The 16,506-nt window shown below is 39.1% G+C and overlaps 1 protein-coding gene across 1 annotated transcript; it reads left to right on the top strand.

Moving 5' to 3' along the window:
- The first annotated feature begins 11,692 nt into the window (after window positions 1–11,692).
- On the top strand, window positions 11,693–12,364 carry LOC131860313 (uncharacterized). Its single transcript, XM_059214710.1, has one exon. It carries the CDS (start codon window positions 11,693–11,695, stop codon window positions 12,362–12,364), a length of 672 nt encoding a protein of 223 aa, XP_059070693.1.
- The last annotated feature ends 4,142 nt before the right edge of the window (window positions 12,365–16,506 follow it).

Below are 16,506 nucleotides of genomic sequence, written 5' to 3'. Positions count from 1 at the left end.
TCATTTATTCATGCTTTAGATCACTTTGCATCTTGATTTAGAGCATTTACATTGTCATTTACAAGCAATTAGGGTTTACTTTCTAGGTTGCTCTAGTTTGCTTACTTGCATTTTAGGACCTTGCACACACACTAGGTCTGCACACATAATACATTTTACAATACAACTTGGCTATTCGTGTAGGTGGAAATCACCGAAGCGGGGGTTTGACTAAAGCAAAACCCTATATAGCCGCCCACAACACCTTTTCAGATATAAGTGCAGATTTCGGGATTTAGACGACGCTGCAAGTTGCAGATCCAAAAGAAGCAGACTGAGACAGAACAACACACCAAATTGCAGAGCAAAAGACCAGGATAGGGGCATGGGGCGCCCTGGTCCCTGGGACAGGGGCACTGGGTGCCCTGGTCCTTCTGTCAGACAGCAGTTTTCAGCATTTTTGATAGCTTTCCAAGTTGCAAAACAACAGTTTCCGGAGCAGTTTCAGGGGCATAATCAGGACAGTGGCGCCCGCGCCCCCGTCCCGAACATTTTCACTCAGATTTTAACTCCGGGTACGCATTTGCATTCTTGTCTTATTCTTGTGTTTATAGCTTTTCATCACTTAATCTCAATCTTGCAATCTTGTTACTAGTTCATAGTTGCACTCTAGGGCTAGTAGTTGAACTTGCATCATTTTATCTATCATTTGCAACAAAGGAATAGAAATCCTAATAGGTAGCCCGTGGCTCTCTCTTCCACAAAAAGAAGTAGCCAATTGTGTGATGCCTCTAGGCTCTTTCGTATTCCACAAGTGTGTGATTGAAAGTGAGATTAGGGCATGTTTGCTTAGTGTTACTTTTTCCCCTACACATTTTGGTGAACCCGACGTGAATTCCAATCTTCTCTAATTCTGATTTATGTTTTCAAATTTGAGTGTTTATGCTATTTCAAATTCAAATTTGTATTTACAAGTTTTAATTTCTTGCAAGATTCAAAAATTTAGAGGAAATTTTTGCTAAAACCCTAATTTTGTTGAACTTGTGGATAGCTTAATTGGGATCACTAATTTCAAATCTGATTTAGGAACTCATTTGAATCATAAATTTCATTTTCTAAATCTACATTCTAAGTGCTTGCATTGAACATTTCCTTCTATTTTGCATGTGTTATCATTTGAAAGAGGAAAATTGTTGTCATGATGCATTCATTTCATAGATGTGATAATGGGTTAGCTTCCCTTGTTTCAATTTTTCGTTTTCCTAAAGAACCTCCCCCCATCTATAATAACATTTTAGTGCTTAAAAGAGTTGCTACCAATCCCTTTGAGACTCTCCCATGCTCTAAGGATGAAGACTTTAAGAGTGATCTTGACAATTCTCCTAAAATGTGCCCTTCCTATTTAGCTATCCTAAAGGAAGAGAATGATATCATAAACACCTTTCTTAATGTTACTTCACCCTCCCTACATGATGCCTCTCTAAGTGAAAAAGTATTGATGGACATTGACTTATTTTCTCCTAAAGTTGGTCCTTCCAATGGGGGCATGTTAGTGCAACAAGAGGTTATGAACACTTCTTTCAAAGATCTCCTTCCTAAGCATGAATCTTTGGAGAAATATGTTCATGTTCCTCCTAAAAAACACTCCCTTCATGAGGATCCTTTTGTGCAAGAAGATGACATTATCCCTACATTTCCTAGTGATGGCATTTCCTTTTCCAACAAAATTCCCACTAGAGATGATGAATTAATGATAAATGCTTACCCTTCTCCTAAAGTTTGTCTTACCCATAAGCATCCCTTAGAGAAAGAAGATGAAATAATAAGCAATTTCCTTAATTCTCTCTCCCCTAAGGATCATATTGAACATATTTTGAGGAAAGAGGATGAGTTTAACACATCTATTGATGCTCTCCCTCCTAAGGATGAGGAATTAATAAACAATGTTATCTCCTCTCTCGAAATTGACAATACTTCAAACACTCCTTTCAACAACCTCACTATTTGGGATGAACCATTAGAAGAAGGTGTAGATTATTCTCTTCCCCATGAGAGAACCCTAGCCAAAGGGGATGAAATCAAGATTGAAAACTCCCTCGATAGTTTCTCACCTTCCTTGAATCTCAATTATTCTCTCTCTAAAAATAAAGCATCTCCCCTCCTAAACTTGGTTCTACTCATAAGGATACCCTAGTTCAAAGCAAGATGGTTAACATCTCTTTCAAAGATCTCCCTCTCAAAAGTGAGACTTTAGAGAGTAATGTTGATCTTTCTCCTAGAGAGTTTATTCCCCATGTAGATCCTTTGATGATAGAGGATGATATGACCTTTCCTAGTATTACTTTTCCTACTAGAACATCAATGCCTACCCCTTGTCTCTCTCCTAAAATTAATTTAATCCATGATAAGATTTTAGTGCAAGAGAAGACTATCAATAATTCTTCCAACACTTTTGTTCATTCCTCTAAACCATCCTCAATCAATTTGATACATGTGAATGAAACACCTAACAAACCTCTCTTCACTGTCCAAGGTGCTTGTCCTTCTCAAAATTCTCAACCTTTAAATAAGCCTATCTTAGTGGTTCAAGGTGGTTATGCTAATGATTCTTTTTTCACTCCTAAGAAACCTATTATTACTGTGCAAGGAGGTTATTTTACTAAGAGCCCTTATGAGTATGCTAAGCAACTGACTAGAGAAAGTTATAATGCAATTGCTCATACCTATAACACAAGAAACAATAGGCAACCTAATCCTCCTCCAGTTATCCCAACTTCACTTCCTCCTTCCCAACCTATTCTTTCTCAAGCTCCTCGTATTTCACAAATGCTTAGTAAGGACTATGATCTTATTAAACAACTTAAAACTACTCCGGCAAAGATATCCCTTTGGGATTTGATCCAAACTTCTTCCGCTCATCATGGAATGTTACAAGATGCCTTGAAAGATTTGAATGTTCCTCCACCTAATACATCTAGTAATATAGTGTCTTTGGTTAACTCTGTGATGAATCCTAAAGCTCAAATTGTGTTTACTCAAGATGAGTTGCCTACAAGTGAAATTCAACATCAATATGATCCCTTGATGATTGTGGTTATCATAAATGACACTGCTATAAGACGAACACTGGTAGATAATGGTTTTGGCCTTAATGTGTGTAGCATTAATCTATTGCATAAGATGAATGTGGATACATCCCTTATTGAGCCTGACTCTCATCCCATTCGAGGCTTTGATAATGTGGCTAAGTCTTCATTAGGTATTATCACCTTACCCATCACAGTGGGACCTGTTACTTTGCCTACTCCTATCCATGTTATGTCGGGAAAACTAACATACAACTTGTTATTAGGGAGACCTTGGATTCACAGTATGCAAGCTATCCCCTCTACATTGCATAGACAAGTTAAATTTATTTATAATAATAAGACATATACCTTGATAGGTGATACTAATTTTCAAGCTTGTTTGCAAACATCTACTTCCAAAGGGAGTTCTTCTAAGCCTTCCTCTTCTAGTGATGATTCGTTAAACAAGATACCTATGGATGAATCATCACCCTCTGATAATCAAAATTCTTTGGATGAGTCTAAAGTTCCTGAAGAAGATTCTTCTCAACTTGAATCTACACATGAAAAGGCTTTTGATCCTGAGAAGGTTCTCGCAGAAGACGATTGGGGATCTCTTGATTTTAATCCCACCTTTGTAGGTGAGTATAGAGTTCCTCCTAGAAAGCTTAAAGTTAAAAAGAAGGAAGAAACTAGAGATCAATCAGTCTTACCTGAACCTATGAGCAATAATTTTGTGGCCGCTTCTCAAACTTCTTCTCCTCACACCTCTAATTTTGAAGAATTTGATTCTTTGTCTTATGAAAAACCACCTTTTCTTTCTGAAATGGCTGATCGTTATGGTCGTGGTTTTCACATTTTGGCTAAGAGTGGCTATAGTGGAAATGGTTGTGGCGCAAATGAACAAGGAATTAAAGTTCCTTTAGAACATAACATGCATGAATATTCATTTGGACTTGGATATAATCTTTCTAAGCCCACCAAAGCATCTAAAAGACCATCTCTCAGTGTGAATGCTATATTCAGTAGTAATGATGATCTCACTTCAACTAAATCATCTTCTACTTCTATCAACTCTCATTCCCCTCATAAGGAAATCTTGGCGATGAACAAATCTCTTTATGACTCCCCTCAAATTTCTAAACCCACTTATGAATCTTTATCTCCTATTCATCATAAAGTCCTTTCCTCTAGGGATAAGGCTCTAATAAATTACACTCATCTCTCTTCTAAGATTTCTTGTGACTTTCCTTCTTCAAATTTTATCATTTTATACATGTTTTTGATCTCACTTATAGTTGAGCATTTAGCATGTCATATTCAAATACCTCATTTAGTCTATCATGTCTTTAAATAACATTAACGGCTATTATGTTGCTCATCATTATGTGACATTGGTAGCTCATTTACTGGGGGCTCATTGTCATTCATGATGGTACAATTTCAAGTGCAATCATATTTTTGAAGCAACATAATAGCCTAATTTTCTATGTTATCTCTTGTTCCTATGGGGTAATAATGTGGAAATATTGATCATCTTTTCTTTAGAATCCTCTTTTCTTAGATATGGGAGAAGATGTGTATTCTCTTTCTTACCTTACCCACTTCCTGTGAGGAGCATTTTACATACACTAATGTCTTGCTTGCATGAACTCATGTGAGTATGTAGTACATTTTGCTTATGTCTAAATCTCTCCCTAGAGGATTGTGTAAGTCCTTCTCATTGTCCTTATCCTTGGGAGGCAATGATCTTTCCTTATTTTTATCTAAGGATCCACTTTTTCCTATTTCGTGGATGGTGTGAACTTTATCATTTGATGTTATTCCTTGTATGCATTTGTTGTTGTTTGTTCAAGGATTCTCTCTTACAAGAGGTGTAAGTCCTTGACTACAACCTCTTTTGCACTTGGTAAAATACATCCATAATGAATTCACCCTCCCAATTGGGTTAAAAAGAGCGTCATCCTTCATTAAGAATCACTTTCACCTCGCAAAAGAAGGAAGTATTGCATTCTTATTCTCTTCTTTGTATTATTCTAGAAGATGTTATATTTGTCTAAGACAATTCCTCTCGAGGATAGGTGTCTTTTGTACAAAGATCTCTTCTCCTCTAAGGATCTCCTTTACACATACTACAAGATATCCCTTTTCAATTATCTTATCCTTGCTTAAAGAGTACAAAACTCTCTTGCTTGGATCTACGACATTGTTGTATTTTTGGGGTATCTTCTTTTGTGATGAAGGTAGGTATCCTTGTTCTACTTTGCTTATGACATAAACATGACACTTTTTGAGCAATGGGTCATTCTCAGAACCAGAGCACAGACTCTTAGAGCGAGATGTCACGCTTTTGTACTATACATATGCAGGTTGTAGCATACTCGGGCATAGACTCCTATGAGGTGCTTCTAACCTCCCTTACACACACATGCACGAGGTTGAGTGGAACTAGCGGCATAAGGCTATACTTTCTCACTCTCCTCCCTTACATGGATCACCTAGACAGACTCTAGGGGCTATTTTTCCATTTCCTTTTTCCCATGGATCACCTAGACAAGGTCTAGGGGCGAGAAGTCCATGTTTTCTCTCTCACTATTCTTCTCATGGATCATCAATGTGTGTATTCATGCTTTTTTCCTTTCTTTTCTTCTCTTTGCATTTTGTTTCCATTTACATCCTTCATCTTGTGTTAGAGAACTCTCAAATCCTCACACTCTTTGTTGTGTTGGAATTGAGATTTAGTCCTCTTTCTTACCAAATGATTCTCCATTAGTTTTTGATCTCATATCAAATCTTCTTGTGAGCATTTGTCATCAATATTCTTTAACAATTCGAAGTGGTAAACATGATACCCTGTTTCAACTCACTAAAATTAGCAAGCCGAAACAGGGGGGGGCATATAGCTACCCTCGAATTTTCATCACCTTCCTTAGTAAGCATTAGGTGATTTTGTGATCTAACATGTGGTTTTGTAGGTTGTGGTTCTTAACTGAGTACTGCAGATGCCGCTGGGGGCTTCATCCGACAACTTATGGATATATCCTTTTTCAAATAATGTTTACTTTTCTGTACTTTAGCTTGCATATGCACGTAGTGTTCATATGACCGCTAAAGTGGGGGCTAAATGTAGCGTCGTAAATTGTACGCACTTGCTAGGGTGGTACAATTTCAAACCTAGTTTAGCACCCGCCTTGGCGCATTTTGCATTTTGCATTGCATTTCCCCTTTAGCACTTAATTAATTAAATTAATTAGGTCTAGGGTTCTATTTTATCATCTCCCATATCATAAAGTTGGGCCCTTTCATTAAAGTGTGGCCCTTTCATTTTATTCTTCCAATACATCATTTAATCAAAAACCCTAATTAGGTCCTATTTTGAACTTGGGGGCTTGATTTCGGGGGTCAAAACATCTCGAAATCAGCTGTAACTTCGGGATTCTCTCTAAAATCATCATATCCGATGGCCCTGAAAATTTGGTGAAAAGTTGTCAGGACCATGGCGCCCGGAGAGGACCATGGCGCCCGGCGTGCACATGGTCCCGGACATTTTTCCCGAAATTTTAGGGGCACGATCCAATCATAAAATAAAGCTTAACCCCAAGAAATTGGTGGGAGATTCAATCTCTAGGTCAGCCAAAAGTTGAAATTAAGACCTAGGGTTTCATATATAAGAGCTCTCTTTCTTCATTTGAAAGGATCGGGGAATTTTGGTTTCAAGGACCTTCTATGCAGCGAAAGAGCAGATCTTTGAAGACTTCAACAACATTCAACATCCATCCATCAAGCATTCATCAATTTCATTCATCCATTTAGGGCTTGGAAGACATTGAAGAGCAATAGGAGATTACCGACTGAAGATTGGCTTGTACCCCTCCCTTGGGGGTTGGGTATGATTTCATGTTGTTTTCATGTCTTTGCATAAGCTTCAATATATCATTTATTCATGCTTTAGATCACTTTGCATCTTGATTTAGAGCATTTACATTGTCATTTACAAGCAATTAGGGTTTACTTTCTAGGTTGCTCTAGTTTGCTTACTTGCATTTTAGGACCTTGCACACACACTAGGTCTGCACACATAATATATTTTACAATACAACTTGGCTATTCGTGGAGGTGGAAATCACCGAAGCGGGGGTTTGACTAAAGCAAAACCCTATATAGCCGCCCACAACACCTTTTCAGATATAAGTGCAGATTTCGGGATTCAGACGACGCCGCAAGTTGCAGATCCGAAAGAAGCAGACTGAGACAGAACAACACACCAAATTGCAGAGCAAAAGACCAGGACAGGGGCGTGGGGCGCCCTGGTCCTGCCAGGACAGGGGCGCTGGGCGCCCTGGTCCTTCTGTCAGACAGCAGTTTTCAGCATTTTTGACAGCTTTCCAGGTTGCAAAACAGTAGTTTCCGGAGCAGTTTCAGGGGTAGAATCAGGACAGTGGTGCCCGCGCCCCCGTCCCGAACATTTTCACTCAGATTTTAACTCCGGGTATGCATTTGCATTCTTGTCTTATTCTTGTGTTTATAGCTTTTCATCACTTAATCTCAATCTTGCAATCTTGTTACTAGTTCATAGTTGCACTCTAGGGCTAGTAGTTGAACTTGCATCATTTTATCTATCATTTGCAACAAAGGAATAGAAATCCTAATAGGTAGCCCATGGCTCTCTCTTCCACAAAAAGAAGTAGCCAATTGTGTGATACCTCTAGGCTCTTTCGTATTCCACAAGTGTGTGATTGAAAGTGAGATTAGGGCATGTTTGCTTAGTGTCACTTTTTCCCCTACACAGGTAGGATCACTCTTACTTCTCTGGAAGCCATTCTCCTGAAAGTATCCATCAATCCTGGCATACCACACTCTTGGTGCTTGCTTGAGGCCATACAAAGCCTTCTTCAACTTGTAGACATAATTATCTTTTCCTTCCACTTCAAAACCTTGTGGCTGCTCCACATATACTTCCTCTTCTAAGTACCCATTCAAGAAGGCACTTTTCACGTCCATATGATGTATGCTCCACTTCTTCTGAGCTGCTAATGAAATCATCATTCTTATGGTCTCTTGTCTTGCTACTGGTGCAAATGTCTCTTCATAGTCAATTCCATACTTCTGTGTGAAGCCTTTAGCAACTAATCTTTCCTTGTGTCTTTCAACACTCCCATCACTGTTAAATTTGGTCTTGTAGACCCATTTGGTGCCAATCCTTTTTTTGTCATGTGGAAGTTCTGTTAACTCCCAAGTGTCATTCCTGTGAATGGAATCCATCTCTTATTCCATGGCTTTCACCCAAACCTCATTAGTACATGCATCTTCAAAACATGATGGTTCAAAATCAGCCTTGGCTAATAAAGCAAAATTCACTGTCTCACTTATTGGGTTTTCTTCATGTACTTGATTTCCACTCTTCTGGTAGATATCACTCAATCTCCTTACCTTCCATGTAGAACTTGGAGAAGAAGCTGGACTTGAACTTGGTACTAAAGAACTTGATGAAGGGTTGCTTGGTGGAGTTAAACCACTAGATATAAAAACATTAGTTGGCTGCTCATGATCAATATCAACAATTATATCATCTTTCAAAATAGAGTTTGGCTTCTCAACATGGCCTTTTTGATGACCATAAACTCCCCCTTCATCAAAAATCACATCTCTTAAGACAATAAGCTTGTTAGTGAGGGGATTATACAATCTATAAGCCTTGCTTTTCTCACTATATCCAATAAAAATTTATGACTCACTCTTTGCATCTAACTTCTTCCTATTTTGATCAGGTACATGCACATAAGCCAAACAACCAAAAACTTTGAAATGATTAACATTAGGCCTTTTACCATACCAAGCTTCATAAGGAGTCATCTTTTCTAGTGCACTGGTGGGGCTATGGTTGAGGATGTACACAGTTGTAGCAACTGCATCTCCCCAATAAGAATTGCTCAATCCCTTGGTTTGTAACATGCACCTTGCCATTTCAACTACAGTATGATTCTTCCTTTCAGCTACTCCATTCTGTTGAGGTGTGTATGCAGTAGTAAGTTGCCTCTTGATGCCATTAAAATCACAATAACTTTGGAAAGCCTTTGAGCAAAATTCTCCTCCATGATCAATCCTTAAGCACTTGATCTCGCACCCTTTCTCATTTTTCACAAGGGCTTTAAACTTCTTGAATGTATCTAAGGCTTCATCTTTGGCCTTCAAAAAATATACCCAACAATTTCGTGAGTAATCATCAATAAAAGTGATGAAATATGATGACTCACCCAAACTCTTAGTCTGCATAGGACCACATATATCTGAATGAACAAGCTGAAGTGGGTGATGAGCCCTCCATGCATTGCCCTTTGGAAACTTTTCTCTTGCATGCTTTCCTTTAGCACAACCTTCACAAACCTCCTTGTGTTCCTCAACCTTGGGCAAACCAGAAACTAATGCATGCGAGGTTAGAAACTTCAAACTATGAAAATTTAAATGTCCATACCTGAGATGCCATAACCAACTTGAATCCTCATAAGCCATATTTGCCAAATTGTTGTTATGTTCACCAAACCTCAAGGGGAACATCCTATTTCTTGTCATAGGAACAACAGTGATCACCCTATTATCCTTATTCTTATCATAGATAGTACAAGTCTTATTCTCAAAGACTACTTTATAATTTTTCTCACATAGCTGCCCAACACTTAACAAATTGTGCTTCAATTGTGGAGTATAATAAATATCATGAATACTCTTTATACCTTCTTTTGTTTGGACCTCCATAGCTCTTTTGGCAGCAACCTCCAATGATTTATCATCACCAAGCTGGATCTTGGATTTGAAACTTTCATCTTTTGTTGAGAACAACTTCTCATTCCCTATCATATGGTTAGAGCATCCAGAATCTAGGTACCAAACATCTTTGCTAGTATTTTCACCCTTTGCATAAGACAAAAATAAGTGATCAGGAGGATTCTCACTACTTTCTTGAGCATAGTTAGCACTTCTACCTTCTTTCAATCTGCATTCTCTTTCAAAGTGGCCATACCTATTACAATGGTAACATTGAACATTTCTCTTATCAAATCTGCCTCTACCTCTTCCTCTGAAACCACCACTTCCTCTTGAGCCACCTCTTCCTCTACCTCTTGAAGAATTTTGGCTTTGCCCTTTACCTTGGCCTTGATTGATTTTGGCACTGCTGCTGCTTGCATCTTCATTTTTTGTGATTAACAATTTAGAGGAAAACACTTTCTCTACACCTTCTAAAGAATCTTTCAATTTTTCTTCATAAGACATCAGGGATCCAACTAGTTGATCAAACTGTAGTTTTGTCAAATCCTTGATTTCTTCTATGATGATTGCTACATGATTCCATCTGGGTGTCAAAGATCTCAACACCTTTTTTTATCAAAACTTCATTGCTTACAGTTTCCACAAGTGTAGCCATTTTATTGACCACATCTTTGACTCTGACACAATAATCTCTTATACTTTCAGCTTCTTGCATCTTCAAATTCTCGAACTCTCGCTTCAATGTCTAAAGCTTGACCACTTTAACTTGATCACTACCCTGGTAAGCTTCTTGTAGAGTCTTCTAGGCATCTTTGGCAGTTGTTGCTCCTGATATTCTTGGAAATAAGCTCTTACCAAGAGCTATCTGAATGCTCAACAAAACTTGAACATTCTTTTTCCTTGCTTCCTTTCTAGCTATTTTGTCATTGGCTGTAAGAGCATTCCAATCAGTTGGCTCTTCATAACCTGATTCAATAATCTCCCACAAATCTTTTCCAATAAAAAAGGTCAGCATTTTAATGCACCAATAATCATAATCATTCCCATCAAATTCTAGAACGAGCATATGGTTAGAATTCGACATGTTTAACTTTGGCGAAATTCCAACAATAAAACTTTAACCCAAAACAATTTTACCTGCTCTGATACCACTTGTAGAATTTTGAACCTGGCCTATCCTCTCTAAACCAGCTAATTAGCAAACAATAATAGCAAAAAGAAGAAATTGCAAAAAGAAATCACAATTCAGAATAAAAAACAAAGTGCCTTGTTTTTTTTGGAATTGCACACACCAATATCTTTATTGAAGCTTAATTAAAAATTACATAGAGGTTGTATATATAAAGAATTTGCAGTCTAGAAGAATTAATAATAACTGCAGTTCTGAATATATTCCTAGCATTGCATGGAAAGCTACTAAGGCTCTCAAACTAAAAAAAGCAAACTACTCCCTAAATTAAGAATATAATAAGTGCATGCACAACATGCTTTATTTACTAAAAACAAATTCATGCAAAAAACAAAACTAAAAATAGTCCTAAGGATTAATGCATGTTGGAGTACATGCTTTATTTGCATGAATAAACAAAAAACTATTAACTAAACTAATCTAGCTGCATGCTAGAGCAGCATCAGTTATCAACAATACAATATATAAGGTAATTACCAATTTTTTTACAAATAGACTAAAGAACATACTTGGAAATATTATTTCAAAAGAACAAAACGACTTTACTCCAGGGAGAGACATCTCAGATTGCATCATTTTAACAAACGAAGTTATCCACACAATGAAATCAGAAAATAAAAAAGGAATGATGATTAAATTAGATGTTAGTAAGGCCTATGACAAGTTTGTTTGGAACTTTCTATTTCATGTTATGGAGAAATTCAGGTGTTTCGGCCACTGGATAGATCTCATTCGCTTTTGTGTATCTACTGCAAGATTTTCAGTTTCTATTAATGGTGCCTTATTCAGATTATTTGAAGCTACGTATGGTATCCGTCAAGGAGATTCTATGTCTCCCTTCTTGTTTGCTATTATGGCAGAGGCACTAGAAAGGAAAGGGGAATGGAAAGGCATTAGGGTGGTTGGAGATTGTGAACCTGTCACTCATGCTCAGTTTGCTGAAGACACATCCTTATTCGGTGAAGCCAGTATGAAGGAGGTTGAATGTATCAGAGATACACTAGACAAATATGCGAGGCAATCTGGTCAAGTTATGAATCGACAAAAGTCTACCATATTCTATTTTAATACTGAGAAGTGCTTGCAGAGGAAGATTGTGAATAAACTTAGCTTTGCTATTGCCTCTCTCCTAACTAAATATCTTGGGGCTCCAATAATTGAAGGAGTTTGCAGATCTAAACATTGGGAGGAGGTAGTCGAGAAATGTAGGAATAAGGCCACATCATGGAAGCATAAATGGCTATCACTGACTGCCAGGATGGTGATGATCAAGTTTGTGCTCTTTGCAATACCCATTTATGCCATGTCCTATTTTTCAACCACCCATAAGATCGAGAGCAAAATCAGAAAGCATCTTAAATAATTTTTTGCGGGAAGGCTCCAAAAAAGAAAAGAAAATTCCATTGATTGGTTGGTAAATGACATGTAAACTAAGATTGGAAGGAGGGGTTGGCTTGAGGAGGGCTAGGATGCAAAACGAGGCTCTTGGAGCCAAGATAGAGTGGAAAATGTATCGGGCCCTAACTGAATTTGGTGTCGTATTTTTCAAAGGAAGTACCTTGATAATGACAACCCCAACCATATTCTGACTATCGCAAACACTAGCGGTGGTTCGACCTTTTTGAAATCTGTGAAATTGTAGGCACTTGATCACTAGTCATCTTCCCTAGAAGAACAATAATGGAATGTCTGCGGAAATTTGGATAGACTTATGGAACGCCCGTATAATAGACTAGTGGACCTTTTGGATATTGGAGAATATGTGGATGGGTTGATTGTTGAATTCGGCTCCAAGGTGGATCCAAGTATGTGAAATGGGAATATGGCACACATATTTGAGTATTCTCGAATCAACAACTCTTCCCTTCATTTACCTTAGAACCTCTAGAGAGCTCTAAAGGAGAAACTCGATGCAAGAAGAATTGTCCTCAGCAACTCCGAAGACAACATAATTTGGTGTGGTGCCAGGTCTAGTGAATACACGGTCAGATTGGGGTATTGGATTCAAGAGGCTCGTGTTGAGGTGGGTGGTTGGCCTGCCTCTTTATGTTGGGACCAAGTTGTTCTCCCCAAAGCATTGCATTTCCTTGGGTGGCATTGCACAAAAGGTGTTTGATTACAGATAGATCAAACAGTGTTGGCATTGCGAGCCCCTACCACTCTGTCTTATGCAAAAAATATTTTGAAACTGTCCACCACTCATTTTCTAACTGTGATTATGTTTCGATCTGTTGGGATTGGTTGCTTAGATCCTTCCTCCAAATGGGTCCGAGACAGAACAACTTGGTTAAATTTCTTCAATGTTGGCCTCTCCCATACAAAAATTCTTTGTGGATAATCATTTGGACCATCGTTCCCTGTATGCTTATTATTTGGAATATTTGGAAGGAGCGTAACATAAGGATATTTAGGGATTCGAAAATGTTGTCGGATGGTCTAATTGGAAAAATTAGGAAAGAAATGTGGAAATTCCAAACTCTCATGTTCAGTTTAAAAGGAATACTAGGTTTTCTAGATGGGATGAGTGGATTTAGAAAAAATGGCAAGATTTAAGAAGGTCGACTATTATTTCTCTTATTACCACAGTGGATAGGCAAACAATAGTATGGAAATGCCCCAAAATGCTTGGATGCAAATTAAATTTTGATGGCGCCGCTAAAAGCAACCCTGGCCTGACGGGTGTGGGTTCTATTGTTAGGGATTGGAGTTTTGAATGTGTTTGAACCACCTCCAAGTGTTTGAGATTGGTGACAAACAACAAAGCTAAATTCGAGGCTCTGGTTTTCGGTTTGAAAATGTGCAAAGAGAAAAACATTGAGATTTTGGACATCGAGGGCAAATCTCAAATATGTGTTCAAGATGTAATATGTGGGGAGACTCCTAATTGAAAATTAAATAATTGGATTAGGATTGCCAAGGATATTTTGGTAGATCTCGTGGACTATTCTATTTCCCATGTTTATAGGGAGGGTAATCGAGCTATGGATTTGATTGCAAATATAGGGGTGGTACAAGTGCATGATGTTCTCTCTTCTCAGCTACTTCTTGTTAGCTTGGGATTTAAACAACTATTAATGAAGAATGTATTGGGAGATTGGATGACCTGATTGGATCTCTATCATAATTTGAGGCAATGGGGTCCTGTGATCCTTCCTTGTCCATGCCATGCTAGTTTGTAGTCTCCTATCCTTCTTGGGCTGGTTACCATGGTTGGGGTCCGACACCCATGGAAGGTACTCTATGCATTCCTTTGAACTGTTGGTCATTTGCATGTAGGTGCAACCACTTCGGACATTGATGAGACAAATTTACACAATTCGACTGCTTCCTAAGGAATGTTAGATTGGGTCCCTATGACATACCTCTGATTTTTTTTTATCACTGAGCATGGCTATGGCTATTGGTGTGTTTGTGGTCTTGCGTTGCTATTCTTTCAGAGATTTTGACTCACATTTTTGGGTTGAGTTGTCTCTGCAAGCAGAAGAGCTTAGAAGTGCAATGCCAAAGGTTATTCAAGATTGACAGTGAGGAAGTTTTGGTGGCTCTAAGGAGTATCATCTCTACTGGCTTCGGTGAGGACTGCCATTGGCATGATGGAGAAACTTATGAAGTTGTCTTTTGCCCATTAGAAAACTCTCTAAGCTTGAGTGAGACATGCTTTGAGATCGGTGATGGTTTTGTGGTTGACTACAATTAGACGACTGTGGCTAACACCATTTTTGAACTAGCCATCACAAATTGAACCTCCCATTATGGGCCTATTTCTCAAAGATCAAATACTGACAAAGATGAGGAGATTGAGGGGGGTGGGGGGTGTGTGGTAGAGAATGATGAGGGTACTTTGGAATCCACTCGAAGAAAGCGAAAGGGTAAGAATGAGAACTCTATGAATGCATCTTGGAATCCCTTTAGGATGGGAGTAATGAAGAAAGATTTCTCTGTGCTGATTTAGCTATTCATGGATCGAACCAAAACTGGATTTCCAAGTTTGGTGCATCCAAGGTTTTTGATAAGGGCTATTGTCATAGGCTTTGGGAATAACCCATGCGACACCGACGATCCTAACCGATTCACAAGCAAATTTGCCTCACGAAACAAGATCTTGGACTACGCCTCACCAATGCGCTTATGCAGAATGCGCTCAGAACAGATCAGTCCCAATGCAAAACAAGACTGAACAAAACACAGACCAAGATATGGGTGGGGCGAGTTGCCCAGATTCCTTTATTATATGCAAAAGATACAATACAAGGATAGGATGCTGTATTGAACAATACAGATCACCCCCAGATAGATTGACCCTTGTCAAAACAAACTTGACACAGATCGGATTACAATGGAGCCCTTGGCTCATGAGAAAGTAGCCTCGCAAACCCAAGAAGCAGCAGGAGAACCAAGTTTGCTCCTCTAATCTAAGTCTCACCGCTGAACTACTTCTCTCCTTGAATGCTTCCTTGATTTGGAATGTGTGATTGTATCACTGATGATGTTTGAATGAATGAGCGCAACCTCCTTATATGGAGGATAGCCTCAGACCCAATTCCGCATAGGTTAGGTCCTATCTGTCCTAACCGCTAGGACCCAAATGCCCTAATTCGGATAAATTATGAAGTCGACCTGGATAGGTCAGGACCCATCTGATTCAATCGCATCAAATAAGTTTTACCTGCCTGGACCCAAATAAATCCGCTCCAACGGTTATGTCGGTGTCGACCCCAAAAGTGTGCAAACTTCGATGCAGAACTTAGAATAAACCCCACCATGGGACCTATTCGTCCATGCTAAAAAACAATGCCGGTTGGCCTAACTCGACCAAAGTCCAGACTCGTTACATCCTCCCCCACAAAACTAGTGGCAGCGCCGTCGACGCCAATGCAAGCCTTCTTTGCACCCGGGAGGAACCATGACTGAATGCCTAACTCTGTGAAGAGGAACTCCCTCTATTAAGGAGCTCGGATTCGCCAACTTCCTCAGGTCGGACTACTTCCTTCCTTGGTACTGTCTCTGCCAATGTCCCTCAGTGGCTCATAAGGCATAAGCTCATGATCATCCCATGTCCAATGTTCTACAGCTTGTGAACATCTTGCCGAGATCTTAGAAGTTCTTCTGCATCTCTCCAGGTCAGACACATCTGAGTTGTCTCCTAGGTTCATCAATTCTCCATAACGAATGAACCCGCGCTGGTCCCAATTCTCCAGGATTCCGTCCTCGTGCAACTCATTATTGAACCCAATAAAATCTTGGAATGTATCAACATAGAGCTAAGTTGATCCATCTCGAAGTCGCCTGGAAGTAATGGAGCTTGCATGAGGTTTTGGAGGCGTGCTAGCTTGAACTGCACTGTGCGGCGAAGTCCCTAACTTGCCCTCATTTGCATCTTCAAGACGAGCAGTCACAAAACCCACGTTGTCGTCCTCAACTTTTTGCTCCACAATTCATAGGGTGTTCAGCCTCAAACTGGCACCTGCCCCATGTTGGATCAGATTGACCACTTCTCTGCCTGAA

Source organism: Cryptomeria japonica, chromosome 11 (assembly GCF_030272615.1).
Source record: "Cryptomeria japonica chromosome 11, Sugi_1.0, whole genome shotgun sequence".
In the NCBI taxonomy this organism is placed as follows: domain Eukaryota; kingdom Viridiplantae; phylum Streptophyta; class Pinopsida; order Cupressales; family Cupressaceae; genus Cryptomeria; species Cryptomeria japonica.
Note: the sequence above shows the minus strand (reverse complement) of the source record. Positions and strands in the feature narration are given on the sequence as shown.